We start from the raw sequence: 18506 nt of genomic DNA, 5'->3' as shown, positions 1-18506 counted from the left end.
AGGCTACCACCAAGTAGGGTAAAGAGTGGAATTGTTGGCAGCAGATAAAACCTTCGATACCATCTCTATTTCCCTTCTAATATCAGAGTGGCCGCTGTGAGAAGAGTGAGGGCAGGGCCAGCAATCAATAGCTAATATGCCCGTCATGAGCCAGCCTGCTCCGGAAATGGGCAGCCACTACCTTCTCCGGAGCGATACCCTTTCCTCTTGGCAGCGACCCAGCCCAAGCGGTCCAGCTTCACGGCTAGGAAGGACCAGGCCGAGGACCCAGCCTACCTCACGCTGTTTCATCTGACTGATGGGGAAACGATGGGGAATGGGAGAAAAGAGGCACCCAAGTCTCCCAGGAAGCAGAGAGGCCAGGACACACAGCTCCCTACTGGATGAGCCAGCTCCTGACAGTGCGCCAGTTGATGGGACAGAGATGACCTCAAGTCAGAATCTAAGAGTCACCTCTGTTGGGTGGCTGGCAGTGGCTAAATAAGGACAGGGTTCAGTCTGGGCTTTGTGACCACATACACCCAAGCATCACAGGGGAGGGCCCTGGAAGTATGTCTGGAATTAGGCCTTGACCATGGGTGATTATACAGAAGCAAGAAGTTGGGAGCTGCCCACATATCAGGCAGACCTGTGCCTTGTCTGAAACAGAAGTCAATGGCCTATTTAAATAAGCACACCGGCTACTGTCCACCTGCTGCCACCACAGCGGCCAGCACAGACACCAAGATGCAGCAAGCAGCCTCAGTGAGGATGCATGTGAGGTGGCTGTCCCTTAGGCAGGAGATAGCCCGCACTGTATCCAGGGTCTCTGTGGCATCATGGCTGAGCACATGTGAGCTTGGCAGAGATTTCCCAACTGGACAGAACAGCAGAGGAAAAGGGTCCCAGGTGTGGCACCTGTGCATACAGCAGCCAGGAAGAAGGCTGCCCCTGGCATGGACGATCCTTAGACAGCAGCCCACCCAGCTTCCGCCTTTCCTGGGCCATGGGTTTACAGGGACCTGCTGGTCTCATTCTCAGCTCCTCTTCTATAGTCTGCAGTGGTGCCCCAACCTGGGACTCTGCCAATGCCTGGTCTGGTCCCTCCGAAAGCCTCACACATCTGATTCTGAGGCTGCACCCACATTCACCCCTTAGACAGGCCCCAGTTCTGGCAGCACGCAGGGACTACGTATAGACACACTGGTGGCATGTGGCATCCTCACCTGCTATACCTGTGTCCCTCTCTCCTGCTATCCTGGGAGGCCACCTGCTGCTCATCTACTTTAGGGGAACACCTAAATGACAGAGGCGCTCTTTGGTTGGTAAGCAGGACGTCCCAGCCCTCTTCTCCTGGGAGTTAACATCAATGGAAATGTGCACTCTCGCCAAGTAGAAGCATCTTTGGGGTCATTTTCCTCCCAGGAAGAATCCCCATTAACGCCCCCTAAGACATGCTCCTTGCTTCTTTGCTCAGAAGCTTTCAGTGCCAGGGAGCCCACCGTCTCCCAAGGCAGCCTGTCATGTTGCAAGCAGGGGTGCTGAACTCTGGCTCCCGCCAAGCCGAACTCCCCTTGGACTCTGCCTCAGTGGTCCCAGTTCTGAGTTCTCGGCCTGCATAGAAGCAGTCTGCCTCCTTTTCTTCACAAAGGCCTTTCCGTATGCCCAAGCTGGGAGTGTCAACCTGTCAAAAGGCGTGGGGAGTTCGAGTGGTTCTCAAACTCAGCTGCGGACAACTTGAAAGGACAAGGGTGTTACGACCCAGAGCTCCATTCCCGAGTCCTCTCCAGTCCCGCACGCTGGTGCTGCTCCCAAGTGGCGTTTACCAGCCGCAATCTGGCGACAAACAAGCCACCAGGAGGGGAAGGTAAAGGTGAAGGAGGAGGAAGGGGCAGCCCCCATGAAACAGGACGCCTGATTTCACACACCCCAGAACAGCCTGACTAGGCGTCCTCTGGAGAAGGCCAGCCCTCGACCCACGTGCGGTCTGCTGCTGCCTGTGGTGGGCAGAGCGCGGACACAGATGCTTGAGGGAGGCCTCCTGTGATCACTCTTGGAGAAATGCAAGTGGTTAACCAGAGGGGAACGATCTCGACACCTGCCAGGATGGTGGGTTTTTGATTTTTTCGGATTACGCCTAAGGTTTGTAGTTTGGACAGGCAAAGTAAACAATGACAATGACAGCAGCAACGAAACAGAAACGAAGGACAGCTTACTCAGTTTTTTTTTCCCCTTAACAGAAAAAAAAAAATCCTCGTGGTAAAAGAAAGCTCCACACTGGCTCAGAGACAGCCCACCCGGGCAGACCGCGGTGCGCCTACGGGGCCGGTGTGAAGGGCGCACGCTCCAGTGGACGGCCCTGCGGGGGTGCGGCCCGTCTCTCATCTCTCTTTTGCTTTTGGAAGGGGCGGATAGGGACTGGAGGAGAAGGGCTTGGACCCGCAGAAAGCAACTGTATTTAGACCATGGCAAACTGAGCTACTCACTTCACTCCCACCCCCACGCCTGCCCAGGGCCTGGGCCTGGACTATAAGGAAGAATAGCCCCTTGGGCCCAGCACCTACCTGGAAGAATCCCGGTGGGATGGGGCCTCCCGGCATCCCATCGTTGGGGGGAATGTTGCCGAGGACGGGGCTCGGGGCAGCTGCTGCACTCTGTGGAGACAAAAAATGGGGAGGGTGAACAACCCATGCCACCAGCAGATACAGGGTTCCCAGCCCTACTCAAAGGCCACCTTTCCCTTAAAGCCCCCCCAGTACCCTACAGGTGTCATCTCACTGCCAATGAGGCAGACCTGGACCCGAGTCCCAGCTGTGTCACTCCCTGGGCAGGCAAGAACCAGTGAGCCTCCGTCTTCACTTCTCTTAAATGGGGGAGCGATGCCTACCACGAAGCGAGGATGCTGGTTGGCATGAGGCAAGCACCAAAAAGGTACTGCCCACAGCGCGGAGAAGGACTGAGCAGCAACGGAAATGCACAGCGGCCACCACCGTCATGACACCGTGCCTTCCCTGCCCGGGGAGGAGCTCGCTGAGGACAGGCGAGGTGATTTACAAACATCTGTGTCCACGCCAAGAGGCTGGCATGTTGTACAGAACAGAAGGTCAGCAAACACTCACAGCTCATTGAAAGAATGAGCAGACCGACGGGAACCATTCCTGGAGAGGCTGAAGGAGGGAAGGGTGTCCTTTTGGTCCCTATGGAGTCCTGGGTGGGCTGCATGGCTACCATCTTTTGACGTGGTTTACACTGGCCATTTGGAGATCTACTGTGTGTGTGTGTGTGTGTGTGTGAATGCGCGCAAGCCATAGGGTGCATACGCTTACAAGAGAGAGACAGAGACGGAAGGAAAGTGAGAAATCACCCGCCAGTGGGGATGGCCATGCCGCAATCCCTTCTCCTCTCAGGATTCGGAGCACGCAAGTACCCACACCTGGTATGATTTTCAAGCTGCTGGGTTCAGGACTCAAACTGCAGTCAGCCATGTGGGAGTCTGGCGTGCGAACCAGCACGCCACCCGCTGGCCCTGGGAATCCAGCGCTTTAACCATCACGCCGCCTGCTGGTCCCTTTAGATCTACTTTTATAGTAAAACATTCACTTCCTTTTGCTCTTTGGGGATCTGAGCCTATCGCATGCGGTATGTGATTGCTATTTTTAACTTGCCCATGAAAACGAGAGCCCGCGAGTGCTCTGTTGCTCTGATGAGGCTCCTTCACCCTCCAATGTCCTGTTCCTCTGAAATCAGCATCTCAACGATTCTAGGAAACGCGGCACGGGAGTGGTCCACGGTTCTCTGAACCCAATGACCAGGGTAGCCATGGTTCCAGTGAACAGGTGGTGGGAATCTCTGAATCTGGGGTGGAGAGGATGGAGTTCTTCTGTCCCCCAATAGAGAAAGACAACAAGGGCAGGCCATGCTAGCAGTGACTGAGGGGCAGGAGGCTGAGGAGACGACGTTCCTACATAAACCCTTCTCCAGCAGCAAGACGAGGCAGCTCTGCGGTGTGCAGACTGTGCTCGGCATGATGACAGTTATTGCTGTTCCCTTTGATCGTGAAGCAAACACACGCTCACAACAGAAGGTGCAGAAAGGGACAGAAAAATGTGAAGGAGAAGAAAAGCACCAACTGGTGGTACAGGCTGACAGCAGGGTTCAGGGGCCGAGAAGGGCTCAGAGTAGCCACCCAAGTCAGCGGATGTCCCAGTCCACATCTGTCGACGTGACACTGGATCCCGGCCCCTCCACAGTGGGGGCTTTTACCCATCTCCCAGACCCAGCACAAAGTGAGCACAGAGGAGGTGTGCAATAAATTACCACTGCTGGAATGACTCCAAGGTCTGCTCGGACCTGAGCACCTGGGCCCTTTCCAGACTGTGAGGGATCGCCTCTCCCCGTGGTTTCCCACTTGGAGTGAGAGCTCCATGAAGGCACTCAGCAAAGCATCTCGTGTGAGTTTCCTTTAAAAACACCAACCCCAAACCAAGTCCCCTGCCGTTCACCGAGGCCTAGAGCACACGCGCCGGAGCTGCGGTCGGTGCACGGGTGAGAGAGGAATGAATGCTCAGGGCAGAAGCCAGGTGCCTCACCGTGGGCTCCAGAACAGCAGAGAGCCACGGCCGCCAAGTCCTTCCTTGATCTGGAATGCAGTATCCCCACGTGTGCGCGGACAGGGTGAGGCATGGGGACCACCAAGGCCCTTCTCCCAGCCCAGGGCATGCATGCAAGAGGCAGGGACTGAACACAGCAGTCCCTCCACCAACAGGAAGAAAGACCCTGGTGTTTAGCTCTTCTCTGTTCATGATGAAACATTTCGAGGTCAGCGATGGAAAACCACCCAGAGCCCCATTTGCTATCCAAGCCTGCAGAGAACAGTGGCTGGCGCCCGGGCTTGGGGCCGGCGCCCCACCCCACCCACCCTTCGATACCCCAGCCTGCAGAGAACAGTGGCTGCCGCCTGGCTTGGGTCCAGGCCCCTCACCAATGCTTGTCCACATAGGCCTAAGTATGTGCACGCAAAAAGGCAGAATTGAAGGGGGCATGCAGTATGGTGACTTGCAGTTGAAGGAAAAAAAAAAAACAAATTTAAAATTCTTTCTAAACAAAAAACAGACCCTGCAGAGTGGTGTGCATTCCGGTCAACCATCCCTGCTAAGCCTCGGGGGTATAGACAACTCTTTTTTTTTTTTTTTTTTAAAAAGAGACATTTTTGCTATGGGTCGTGTGTACCTGCCAGAGATACGGAGAGACAGAAAGCGAGAAATCATCCCTAGGGGGATGGCCATGCCACAATCCTTTCTCCGTTCTCCTCTTGCAATTTTGGGCACACATAAACATGTGTCTGGTGTGAGTTTCAAGCCTCTGGGTCCGGGACTAGAACCTCTGTCAGTGAAGTGAGAGTCCAGCAATGTAAACAATATGCCATCTGCTGACCCCAACAACTTAAAAAGCTTAAGGTGCCTTGAGAGACTGCCAGAAGTCCCCATTGCAACATATTTTTGTTCCTGGTCAGGAAATTCTTCAGAGGACTGATATCATGGCTTCCTTTCTAAAGAGACGGGGTGTTTGGGGGGCCAGTGGGTAGTGTGAAGGTTAAGGTGGCTGGATCCCACATGGCCAACTGAGTGGTTCAAATCCTGAACCCAGCTGGCTTGAAAAACACATTAGATGTATATGCGTACATGCCCAAAATCCCAAGAGGAAAGGGGACTGCGGTGTGCCCCCCCAAAACTGAGGGTGGAGCTGATTTCTCTTTTCCTCTCTACCTCCTTCTCTTTTTGGTGAGTGTCCCCACCCTATAGAAAACTAAGAAAGAATAGGTTTTTGTTTTTGTTTTTAAATGATCCCAGATGGGTACATAGCCACAGGTTCAGGGGTTCCCTCCAGTCTCTTTCCATGTGTGTGCTCCCCAGAGGAACACTGCAACCTCAAGCTTCCCATGCTATCCCAATCGTTGGCTGCCAACAGAATGGGGATACCTGTTACCTTGCCACTGACCCCACCTTCGTCCTTCCCGGGTGCAGAGACAGGATTCAAACCCAGGGCTCAGAGTCAGAGCAACTGAATGAGCCTTGGAAGCCAGGCCAAGGGATCTGGACTTTCTGCTCTGGGCACCAGGGATGATTTCTAGGCAGAAGAGAGACCCACGTCCTCTAAGCGTCCCACCTGGCCCACCTGACTTGGTGCCAAGCACACTAATATGTCGTTACCAGGCCTCCTCACCACCACCCAAGCACCCGCGGCTCCCTGAACAAAAGGACCCAACAGATCACCACATGCCCAGATGCCTCTCATCTCACCCAGAAACAGGGTCTCGTCGTAGGCAACAGCATTTGTCATTCTTTCTGGGGACATTCCCTATAAGATAATATCTTTTGGCTTCACCCCAAGAGCCCCAGTTATCCTCACTCGCAAAGCATGGGAGCCCCCACACACAATACACACTTTTACTTTCTTTTCAAAAATAGTTTTATGTACATGAAGCTCTTGAAAAACTGAATAGGAACAAATGCTCAGAGTGAACTGGGGGACTGCGGCCAGGCCGGCCAGCCCTCCTGCCTGATTTACAAGGCAGCAAAACGGTCCTTGTTCGCAAATCCCCTCCCTCCTCGGCCCGCCCAGCACTCAGGCCTTGGCATGCAGCACTGCAGACTACATGCAAACCACCAAGCAAAAGCCTTCCTCAACTGAAACGCAACACAGGTCCCATGGTCCGGGGCCCAGGGTGTCGGGGTGTGTGGTATGTGCTGTGGGTGTGGCCATGTGGTCGCTTAAGAGGGCACGGCGCATTCCTGTGAGGACCACGGCAAGAGGGCAAGCAAGAGGGCTAGGCTTCGGGGGCGTGTGTACCCGGCAACCCGGGGAGGGAAGGATGCTTGCTCTGAACCAACACGACAGACTCGGAGATTCTGTGCAGAATACCAGAGTGACCTGGGTTCTCCAGGGCCAGGTCTCCTAGAGGGCATGCTAGCAGCATCAAAAACTGAAGACATAGATGCAGTTGGAGACAATGGAGAGGATGCCATGGCCCAGACGGGAGGGCCAAGACGGAGATAGGCGGATGCCAAAGAAGGGCAGGGGACAAAGAGAGGCCTTGCACAGAATGCGTAGACCACAAAACAGAACCTGTTTTGGAGGGCCCAGCGAATGGCATAATGGTTACAGCGCTGGACTCACACGTAGTCGACCACAGTTCGAATCCTGGATGCGATGGCTTGAGACTCACGCAGGCAGAGTGTGCATGTGTGCTCATTCCCCCAGGGGTGATTTCTCACTTTCTTTCTCTGTCTCTCTGGCGAGTGCACGCACCTTACAGCAAAAATCTCTATTTAAAAAAAAAAAAAAAAACTTGATTTGGAGAACAGGCGCTCTCACCCTGCAGCTTGGAGGAAACAGAGCTGCTGTTACATGAAGAGATGGGACCAGCTGGCGTTAAAAATAGGTTCAGATGACACACAAGGGTGACACAGGATCCCTGCCTTCAAATAGCCAGGGTGATGTCACATGGGAGGAGGGGCAGATGTGCCCTCCCGGTGCTAAGGGATGGCCCTGGGTTCACAGAAGATGCTCTAAGCCACAAATAGCTTCTCCACTCCCAGTATCAGAACTGGCTGCCTGGGAAGTGGTGACTGTAATAATCGGGTCACCCACAGACATGACATGGCGAAAGCCACATGAAAAGGGGACTGTTACCTCACCTACCACTGCCTGGTGCATCCTGGGGATTGTTACCAGAGAAGAGCCCTGGACTGAGGGGCTCCTGATCAGGGTCTCAGCTCTGCTGGTGAATGACCTGCCGTGGGACCTGGACCCACCTTCCTGTCCCTGGGCCTCTGCTCCTGTCTCCTGCTGTTCAATGACACAGTTGTCACATGAGCTGACAGCCAAGCAACCCAAAAAAGGGCCATATGTAGGCAAGAAAAGCCTCCACCTGCCATAGGCAGGCCATCAGGGCCCATGAGGGCGGCCTGACACCTGAGCTTCTTTCTTTCACAAAGTCCCATCTCCCTCTGCCCTCTGGGTGACAGAATGAACCCAGAAGAGCAGAGGGTGCTCCAGAAGCAACCCCAAACCAGGAGAAAGGGATGTAGAGAAATACTTAATTCCCCCATGTTTATTTCTGTTTTATTTATTTATTTATTTTTTAATTTGCTAAAGGGCACATATGCTCATTGGAGAGATAAAGAGGAAGAGGGACAGACTGGCAGATGGCATGGTGTTTAAGGTGTTGAACTCCTACGTGGCCGACCACTGTTTGAGTCCCAGACCTGGTGGCTTGCTTTTTCACTTTCTTTTTATGCCTGTCTCTGGTCAAATTAAAAAACAGCAATAATACATAAAGTAAAATAATTCTTTTTTTTTAAAAAAAAAGAAAGGAAAGGGAGAGTAAAAGTGAGGAAATACCCCCCGGGAGATGGCCACACTACAATCCTTTCTCCTCCATTCTCCTGTCGGGGTTTTGGGTACGATGCACGCATGCCCAACATGTTTCAGTCTGCTGGTTCCAGAACTCAGACCACTCAGTTGGCCATGTGTGATCCGGCTGCCTTAACCCCCATGCCTCCTAGCTGACCCTGTCACTCCTGTTTTGTCGATAAGGAATAAAACACGAGAAGAGGCGTGCATTACCTTCTTGCAGCTAATACGCAGCTCTAACGTCAATTCTTCTTCCCCTCTACCACCCATCTGAGTCCAAGAAATCCAAATAATGGCCCCTTTCCATCAAACCCTGCAGTTTCTAAGAAAGTCCTGTGTGCTTTTTGACTTTTATTAAAGAAAGAAAGAAAGAAAAAAACAGTGGGCAGATCACTAAAAACATGATAAGCACGATTCATTCTGTGTGTGAGATCATCTACATGTTTTGCTCTTCTGCAAGTAGGCTGCACTTCTAAGTCTGCTCATCCTGACGAACATGTCAGTGTGTAGGCCCTCACAGGGGATGGGGTGTGTGCGCTGGGTCAGAGAAGGCAAAGTCCCGTGGCAAAGTCTGTTGGAGCTAACTGGCAGATACCCTGGGAAGGGAAGGAGGGAAGGGGGAATGGTGTGCGTGGAGCTGAAGGGTGCTGAGGATGCACCAGCAAATCCTCGCTCCTGGGGCTGCCGGGCCTGCACTCAGCCTGCCAGGACGGGGACCATGGACACAGCTCTGCTCTGCAGGCCTGGACGCTCACGTTGAGTGTGGTGACAGGGAACTGAGGGAACACGTGGGAAGGTGCTCTGCACGGGCGCCGCGAGACAGAGATTATGGAGGATCAGGGAAGCTTTATGGAAGAGGTGGCACTCGAGTCAGGGCCTTAAAGGACGGCAGGACTCAAAGATGTGGGAGGTGATATGGGGGTGACAGATTACTGCTGTCATCTTAACCCTCGCTGGGCACAGGGCCTCCTGACAGCCTCTCTCTCAGAGCACAAATCCCTCCAGGACTCCACCTGCCTGTGCTCTGTTCCATCTCTGAGCTGGGGGCTAGCGAGGGGCTCGCTCACTTTCCTTCCCTGAGCAAGTATGGGGCCTCCTTCACACTGCCGGGTCAGGGAGGGTCACACACCACAGCAGCAGTCACTTCTAATGCAGCTCCCCTTGCAGCTCGTACACCTGCTCTCCCCCCACCCTCCTAACACCCCTGCAATTGCTTCCAGAGGCTGCAGACAGGTCACACTGCTCGGAGTGGGCAGAGCTGGAAGTCGAGCTCAGAGCACCAGCCCTTGGTGGTGTCCCAACCTCCCTGGCCCAAGTTTTGAAATCAATGCTTAAAGGAGCTGCCTGGGAACAGACGTCTGGGTTCGAGGCCCAGCCCTCCCACTCACCAGTAGTCAGGCACTGCTGTACTTCTGAGCTCGTCACTGTCCTTTGTCAAGAAGGGGCACTCCTACCCTCTGTGGGGGGACTGGGGAACTTGAACACAACACAGGGAAGGTGCCTAGGCAGGCTTGGGCTGTGGTAGGGGCCCAGCAAATGACGGCCCAGAGCTCCTGCCACAGCAGCAGGGAAACAGACGCACCTGCTGGGTAAGAGTCCACGAACGCAGGTGGGGGACGGGGGGTTCAGAGCTGCAGGCAGATGAGAACTTCTGCCACACAGAAGCCACTTCCCCCAGAGTGGCCTTTCTCTCCTCAGTGGCCACCTTAGGAAAATACTATTTCTTGGAACCAGCAGATAGTGTAATGGTTACATCACTGGACTCTCATGTAGTCGACTGCAGTTCAAGCTCCGGGCCTGGTGGCTTAAACTCATGTTGGGCACGTGTGTGTGCATGCCCAAGATCCCGGAGAGGAGAATAGAGAAGAAAGGATTGAGGAGTGGCCATCCCCTCTGGGGGGTGATTTCTTGCTTTCTGTCTCTCTGTCTTTCTGGTGAGTGCACGTGCCCTATAGCAGAAACCTCTCCATACCCCCCCAAAAACAAAAACAAAAACAAAAACAAAAACAAAAACAAAAACAAAAGCAAACCTCATGCCAGGAGCGGCTGGCAGGTGGCGTGGTGGTTAAAGGTGCTGAATTCCCACATGACTGACCGAGGTTTGAATCCTGAAACTAGCGGTTTGCTTTCATACTCTCTCTCTCTCTTTCTCACTCTGTCCCTCTCTGGTCAAATTTAAATAAACAAATGAATAAATAAATAAATAAAGTTAAATAAAATAATTATTAAAAAATAAATTAAAACCTCATGCCAAGCACGTGTACCTGCGTGCCCAAGATCTCGAGAAGTGAATGGAGGAGAAGGATTGTAGTGTGGCCATCCCCCCCGGGGGTGATTTCTTGTTTTCTGTCTCTCTGATGAGCACATGCACCTATAGCAAAAATCTTTCTTTGAAAATTAAATAAATAGGGACCAGCAGTTAGAGTAATGGCTGTTGCTGGACTCCCATGTAGTCGACCGCAGTTCGAGTCCTGGACCTGGTGGCTTAAACTCACACCAGGTGTGTGTGCATGCGTGCATAAGAGCCCAAGAGGAAAATGGAAGAGAAGGGATTGTGGCATGGCCATCCCCCCTGAGGGGTGATTTCTTGCTTTCTGTCTCTCTGTCTCTGTCTGTCTGTCTGGCAAGCGCATGCACCCTATAGGAAAAAGCTCCCCCTCCCCAAAGAAGAAAGAAAGAAAGAAAGAAAGGAAGGAAGGAAGGAAGGAAGGAAGGAAGAAAGAGGAAGGAAGGAAAGAGGGAAGTGACTTCCCTGAGCTGAGCAGGCCAAGCAGGTTGAGGCCACCACACCACTGGGCCCTGCCCACCCATCCCAGGAAGCTTCTGGGAATAGGATCAAAGGGTACCGTGTGGGTAAGAGGTGGAGCCCATGTAACTAATACCTGGTTATATTGTGGATCCCAGCCAGGGCACCCTCTTCCATGTTCAAACACCTCCCGCTGGGTTATGCAGCCCAGGGCACAGGTCTGAGGCATGTTCATACATGTCGACGGAGACTGGGGGCCAGAGGTGCCCCCAGAAATGACCACCATGAGGGGGTCAACAGCTCTCTCTTTGTACGCCAACTTTCCTCCTAAAGAGCAATGCGCCCCGACCCGGGTTTACACAGTTAGCAAAACACACACATGCGCACACACAGGCACGCGTCCCACTGCCTTAACGGAGCTACTTACAACCACAAACATGTCATAGTAGGCCAGTGACAGCTCCCTAACAAGAACACTGGCAGTTGCTTCTGCAAAGTGGAAAATTCCCTGGCGTGGACCCGCACACACGCTCGGTTCCAATGACAACTTAATCCTGCCAGGACCGAGGTGTGCAGAGAACTGAAAACCACACGCTTCTAGAAACTACTTTTTTTAAGTTAAAAAAAAAAAAATCACTAAAGGCAGGGCCCCCAGAACACCTTTTAGGCTTGGGAGTCCACATTTCCCCGAGCTGGCATCAAATTTAGTGGGGACAGAGCCACTTTCCCTCACCTCATCCTCTGCTGTGACAGGACAAATGTGCACTGTCTGAAAAGTTCACTGGGGTCTCCTGACATCAAAGGCAGGGTTTACACTTGGCAGGGCAGGGGTGCATAATTCAAACCCAACGCTGCCACTCAGTGTAAATGAGCGGGCCGGGAGGGAAGCCGGTGAGCAGCCGACCACCGTGGTTTGCACAGCCATCCCCAGCGCACGGGCGACGGCGGGCTCTGAGCTGAGCAGATGCCGCCTAAGCCTTTAAAGCGCACACTAATTGCGCTAATTTAGCTAACAGTCTCTGTTTCGTCCCCCACCCTGAGTCAACCAGCGTCCTTTGGTACTGCTGGAGAGATGCAAGCTGTTGGCTTTAGTGTTATTTTGTCAGCCATTAAACGATTCATCGGAGTCATTAATTGATTTATTACTGCTGCCTGCTCAGAGGGTTTAGCAAATAAAGAATGATGTAGGTCACAATGCAAAGGAAATTGGACCAAACAACGCCACGAGGAGCCGGGTGCTTTTAGTGGCTGTTGCTGTCCACTTGGGCAGCCCTCCACGCCCAGCTGTCAGGCGGGGGAGTGTGGACGGCTCTCTCGCCTGAAACCCAGGTGTCAGCTCAGAAATGGGTACAGAGAAAGACGTGGAAGGTGGGAAACCTTGCCTGGAGGCCCTGGAAGCTGACTCCCGGCTACCTGCCACAAACAACACAACCAAGTGTGAGGAGAGGGAAGCCTACACCAGCGACCCCCCCACACCAGTGGTGCCAAGCTGCCTGGGCGGGCTGTGGTGAGACCCTCCAGTGTTCTGGGAAGCCAGGGAGCAGCCCCCAGCCACCGCTCTACTTCTCTAGAGGGGCCGTACTCCCGCCTGGCCTTCTCTCCCCCACTGCGCCGCCTATGGAAGTGACCACACAGCCTCAGCTGATGCGTTAACAGGTGCCTCCTAATGCCTGGCCTTGTGTACTACGCTCCACTCCAGAGTACTGAAGCTCCAGGAGGTGACCTGCACAGGCTGTGTGACAGGCCAGAAGTGGCAATGCTGGGATTCCACCCAGGTCTATGTGTCCACACTTCTCCCCCTCGACCGAATTCTCCAGACTCACACCAAAGAGCCCTACAGTCATGGCGTGGCTCGAAGAAAACCCTGATGGAAACCAGCTAGGTGACCAAGAAGAGCCAGGCAAGCCTTTCTTCTCAGAGCCCCAGATGCAATGTCACTTATAAAAGACAGGATGGGGCCCAGAGGGTGGCACAGTGGTGGTGGCGCTGGACTCCCATGTGGCCAACCACTGTTTGAGTCCCCAATCTGGTGGTTTGAAAAATACATCAGATGCGTGCGCATGCGTGCCCAAAATCCTGAAAGGAGGGGGAAACGGAGAAGAGACTGTGGCATGACCACTTCCCCTGGGGGGGGCGGTGCTTTCTCACTTTCCCTCTCTCAGTGGTGAGCATATGCATCCTCTGGCAAAAATTAAAAAGGATGAAGAAGAACCAGTTATTACCTGCACGTGCTTAATACTTAGCACCAGCTTTCAAAGGTCTTTTATTACTATTATTTGTTAAGCACACCTTTGCTCGATGAGTGTGAGCAATGACCCTTGACCTAGGCCAACCACCCTTGACCACTCTCCTCCTCTCAGGCCTGGGGAAGCCTCTTGGTTCTGTGAGTTCCTCAGCGCAGCCCTTGTCACATGTGACAGCGATTCCGCATTAAGTGAGCCTGCTGTCTTTCTCCAGGAGGGGCAAGAACGGCGTGTGCAGTGCAGAGAAGGCCCTGATTCAGGAAGTATTTCTTGGATGGACAAAATTCTTGCAGAAATCCTGCTTTCCAAGAGTAGTCACCATGTCGACATGGTCAAATTCCGAGATGGGCTAACCGAATCACTTCTGACTAACTTAGCGTTGGCGACATCCAAACAACTAGGCCCTCCCCTGCAAACGACGACAGCAGCTTGTGACCCCAGCCCACGTGTGTTCAGGACATGCTGTTCCTCTGTAAAAACCCAGCCTTGGGCTCAGAGAAATCCTGGATGCTGTATGCTGCATGGCCCTTGCTGACAAATGCTGGGTAGGCCACTTCTCCTAGAAGTGCTCATGTCAGAAAATGAGGGCCACCGTCCCACCCACCTTCCCAAGACATCTGTGAAGACAGCCTCAGCTATGGCTGGGGGAGTGTGCTGTCATTCCCACTGTGGAATCAGCCACGACTGGGCAGTGGGCTGGGTGCAGGATGGGGACACAGGGTCTCTGTGCCTCTCCAGCCCTCGTGGCTCAGCCTCCCTCCATCACCAGGCAGGATGGGTGCCCTGGCTTTCAGCCTCCTGGAAGATAGCTGAGTGCTTCACTGGCTTGAGGGGCCACTTTCCCCGCAGGCTTGAAAAATCTGCTTTCTACCTGTTGGGCCTAGGGACGACAGAGGGGGCAGGGGCTGTTCCTGGGCTTGGGCAGAAGTGGAGGGTGACAGCAAGACAAAAATCCATCCTGGGATGCCTTTCTCCTCTTCCCAGAAAATGCACCCCACAGGCAGAAGAATCCTCTGCCAGCCTGGGGACTGCCCCGCACAGCTAACCCCTCCAATCCCCAGGTTTAGGGAGGATCAGAGACAAGACAGGGAGCAAGCCCTGAGCTCACCAGGGAGGAATGCAGCATCCTCGTTGGAGTCCATCTCCTCCCTTCCTTTACTCAGTCCCTCCCTTGACATGAAATGAGAACTGGAGAAGGGCAGAGAGAAAGCGGAGGGCAAAGCCCAGGCTCTCTGCAGCCCCTGGGGCCTCTGGCTGCATTGCTGTTCTTCCCCCTCCCTGCGCTTACTGTGTTCTGGGAACGGCTTCAGCCTCGCCCCAATCAGGTCTCTGATCCCCCATCCCTAGGATGACTTTTACTAAGCTGTGTTTACTTTCTCTGCTCAGCAAGGCCTTCCTCCCACGCCTTTCCATTTGCCTACCTATAAAACTCCTACTTATCCATCAGTGCTCAACTCCAATGTCCCTGCTCCCAGCCTAGAGCAGACACTAACGCCGCTGCACAGCTCTTAAGCTAGTACTAGAAGATACCTGCCTTCACCTGCAGCCTTTTAGGAGGCATTCAATAAAACATCCAAGACACCAGCAGTCCCCAACCAAGGGACACGGTGGTAAAGCAGACAGGCAAGACGCCCCTGACTTGAATGGCCCTCTGTGGTGCGGGATGGTCTCTCTCCTGGGAGTGGCATGAGAACCACATAGACACTGAAAGGACCATGAGCTCATCTCGGCCTTGCTCTCCCTCCCATCCCAACCTCCCTTTTTCCTCATACCGAGCTTATGCCACAGGGAGCAGTGCATGCTGGTCCCCAGCCTCTGCACCACTGTCCCCTCCATGCCCCTCAGGCTGCCCAGGGCACTGGCAGGATGATTTATTCATCTCTAAACTCCAAGTGAGACTCTTCCTTTAACTCCTCCAGCGTTTCCTACCTGGTCTTATTACACAGACAAAGGCTAACTCCCTGCAGGACTGTTAGTTCCCAGAAAGTAGAATCCAAATATTTACCATGTCTAATAATCAATAAATATCAAATGACTGGGAACCGTGAAAGAGCTTTTTGGTCAAAGCTAGGCCTGGCTCTTCGGGGAAATGTCTTCTTTATTTTTTTTTTTCCCCTTTATGAAGACGTACTTTCACAGGACCGGAAAACGCATTCATGAGCTCCAGTATCGAAAAGGCAAGGGGCCTCCTCAACAACCTGAGGTTTCCACGTGTCTCCCCTCCGAGGACTGCTGGAGGCCAGTGACGTGGAAAGCCGTGCAGCTGAATCCTGGCTGTGGTTCTAGCTTTAACTTGGAAGTGAGAGAGGGCAGGACTGTCCCGGCAGGTAAGTAAGCTTCCTACGTACACCACATCTGGTCTAAAGCAGTCAGTTTTTCTTCTCTTTTCACCTAATTCCATTTAAGGCCAGGGTCCTCTCCACCCAAGACAAGCATTGTTCATTAAATCTGGATAATCCATGAGCCCATAGAAACTTCAAAGCTGGAACCTTAGAAGAGAAAGGGGTGTCCTAGCCCCACTGTACAGATGCAAGCTCTGGACCACGTGCCACCATCAAGGGCAGGGACAGGCTAGAACCTGTGTTTCCCAAAGATGTCTACGGCTCCTCTCTGTCTCATCTAGAAAACCGGGACAATAAAGCCTGTGTGTAGTTTCTGCTGCGTCCCCTAGAACCGTGCCTGGCATCTCTCAGTCAGGTGCCTGGTGAAAAGACACATCTGGTGAAAAGACACACCTCCTAAACCCTGCTCTGCTCTCCCCTATGGAAGGTCCCCGGCAGAGCAGGCAGAGCAGACTGAGCCTCGGAGCTCCCATCCCTGGCCCCGAAGCTTCCCAGCTCTGCCCCACATCCTGAGACTTATTCTATGTAGGCACCAAGGGAGGCTGATCTCACTTAATCCTCCTAGCAGCTCCCCAAGTGGGTGAATCCTCTTCTTTCTTTTATATCCAACCTATCTTGCCGGTGAAAGATCAGCTAATAGGTGTTGGGATGTTTTTCCTGGCTAAGTCTGGACAGATCCACATGGCCCACCACCACCTCCAGGGGGAACCAGAAGACTTCAGTACTGGGAAGGAATGACTTCAACCCTAGACTCGGGCCCCTAGGTTCTGACACTGATTTTGGGTGGGTCTGCTCAGCCAGTCTGTCCACCTGTTCAGGCAAGTGACTTCTCCAAGCCTGGCCCACCTCACGCGGTAGTGTGACACGGAAAGGAGAAGCAAGCACAAAAGCTGCCCATGCACAGAAGGGCAGCCCACCACCCTCATCACCCAAGTGACCCAGGGAGCTGGGAGAGCAGCTGCTTCGCTGGACACAGGAGGAGTGGCCAGGGCTGGCTGCCCCCACGCCACACAGTCCTTCCCCACACGGGCAGGAGGAGGGGTGTGTGTGGGGGGAAGAGGTAGATTCTCTTCCTGACTTCCAGCAAAATTACCTAGAGGAGCTTTGCACTGACCGGGCTACAGGGATTCAGCTTTCGGGAGCTCCAGGCCCAGATGTAACCTTGGATCCCTTCTGGGTTCCGCTTCTGCCTGACCCCAGGGAGGAAACAGAGCCCAGGCCCAGGCACAGCTAGGCCAGATGGACAGGCAGCTTCTACCCCCAAGGTCCCCAGCCAGGCTCCCAGGGGGCCTGCAGGAAGCCTCCGGGTGCAGGTCAGGGCTTAGACAGCCGCCCAAACAGGAACGGGCCCATATTTAATTGGCCTCTCGGTTAAGCTTTCTAATCTCATTAAAGCTGCCTCCATCATGCAGACTGAGGCTCTGAATTCAATAACAGAAAAGCACGGCCCTGCCCCCTGTAAGCTGATGAGGTCTGGGGAGGCCCCAAGTGGAACCCTCTTTGCCCTGCCATACCATGCTGCTAAAGGATGGCACACACATGGACTCAAGAAGAGGGGTGTGCTGACAGGGGGCACAGCAAGGCTTGCAGGGAAGTGTTCCCAGAGAAGCACGGGGCCATGCCTGTCCGCCCCACTCTGGGGAGCTACAGCTGCCCCCAACGTGCCCAGTAAGTACAAAGCACAGTAACATTACTTCGTATCTCACCAGGCAGGGAGCACCACCCAGCCCCCCACCCTAGGAGGCAGCTGCCCTCTGGGCAGGGTAGGCGTCTGGGCTTCCTCCCCACTGGATTCAGATGGGAAAAGGGTGGCAGTGACAGCAGGGTGTGGTCTGGGGTCCAACAGCTGCTTTTCATCTTGGAGAGAAAACTTGTCCTGCCACCCCTCATTCTGACCTCTCCTACCTACCCCCTCTAAGAGCAGCTACACTGCAGCCCCCTCCAACAACTGGATCAGAAGGGCCAAGGAAGGATCCAGCTCTGAAAAACAGCATGGTCAACGCGTGCAAACATCCCTGTGCAAACACACTCTCGGTTGCCCACCTCGCCATAATTTCACTTTATCCAAATATATCCCCAAGAATTAACTTGGCACCAGTGAGAAACCCTGCAGTGGCTCTACAGTAACAAAACAAAACACACACACACAGAGCTCTGTTCGAGGTGCCATGCTGGGCTGAGGATGGGCGTGGAGACACAAACACTCGCAGGCAACAACCACCCAGGGTGTGCAGGGGGCTCGGTGCTGCAGAGAGCTCCTGCTTGGTTATCATGAATATTTCACAGGGGAGAACGTTTTACACGGAGAGGGATCCGCCCAGGCTTCGAGCCAGGCTAGCGTAGATGCCCTGTCCCAGGAAGATGTTAAGGAGGCACGCCCAGCCGAGTACACACACGCCCATCCCCACAGCCACTGGGACTCACTGCAAGACACTGGCATTTTCCACTCCACCTGCCAAGAATAGAGCCACCTTGCCCCATGTGCTTTGAACCTCCAACCCCTAGAAACAAAAGCGGCAGTCACAGGGCCGTGTAAGCACTCCCTAGGCACTGGTCCAATGTCCTCCTGCCATTCTCACTAACAGGGAAACTAAGGCCCAGAGCAGGAGACGGACAAGTCTGGATCTCTAGCACACTGTCCCTCTTCAGCTCATTTGAAGCAGTGGTGGTGGTTTCTTAGAGCGTTTAGCAAGTCTAGGCTGCTTATCGTCACCCTGCAAAGACCACTATCCTGAGCACAAGGGCACCAAATTATTAGGAAGATGTCTGAGGGCACTCTTT

The 18506-nt window shown here is 53.6% G+C and overlaps 1 protein-coding gene across 3 annotated transcripts in view; it reads right to left on the bottom strand.

Moving 5' to 3' along the window:
• SSBP3 (single stranded DNA binding protein 3) overlaps positions 1–18506 on the bottom strand; it is a gene marked incomplete at its 5' end in the record, with an annotated part of 192726 nt that overhangs the window by 51578 nt on the left and 122642 nt on the right. For all 3 annotated transcript variants that reach the window (XM_014586905.1, XM_014586906.2, XM_014586907.2), the window contains 1 exon segment: positions 2544–2633. In XM_014586905.1, coding sequence (XP_014442391.1) covers positions 2544–2633 — 90 coding nt within the window.

This window comes from Tupaia chinensis, unplaced genomic scaffold (genome assembly GCF_000334495.1).
Source record: "Tupaia chinensis unplaced genomic scaffold, TupChi_1.0 Scaffold000165_2, whole genome shotgun sequence".
Taxonomy (NCBI): domain Eukaryota; kingdom Metazoa; phylum Chordata; class Mammalia; order Scandentia; family Tupaiidae; genus Tupaia; species Tupaia belangeri.
This window is presented reverse-complemented; position numbering and strand designations above follow the sequence as displayed.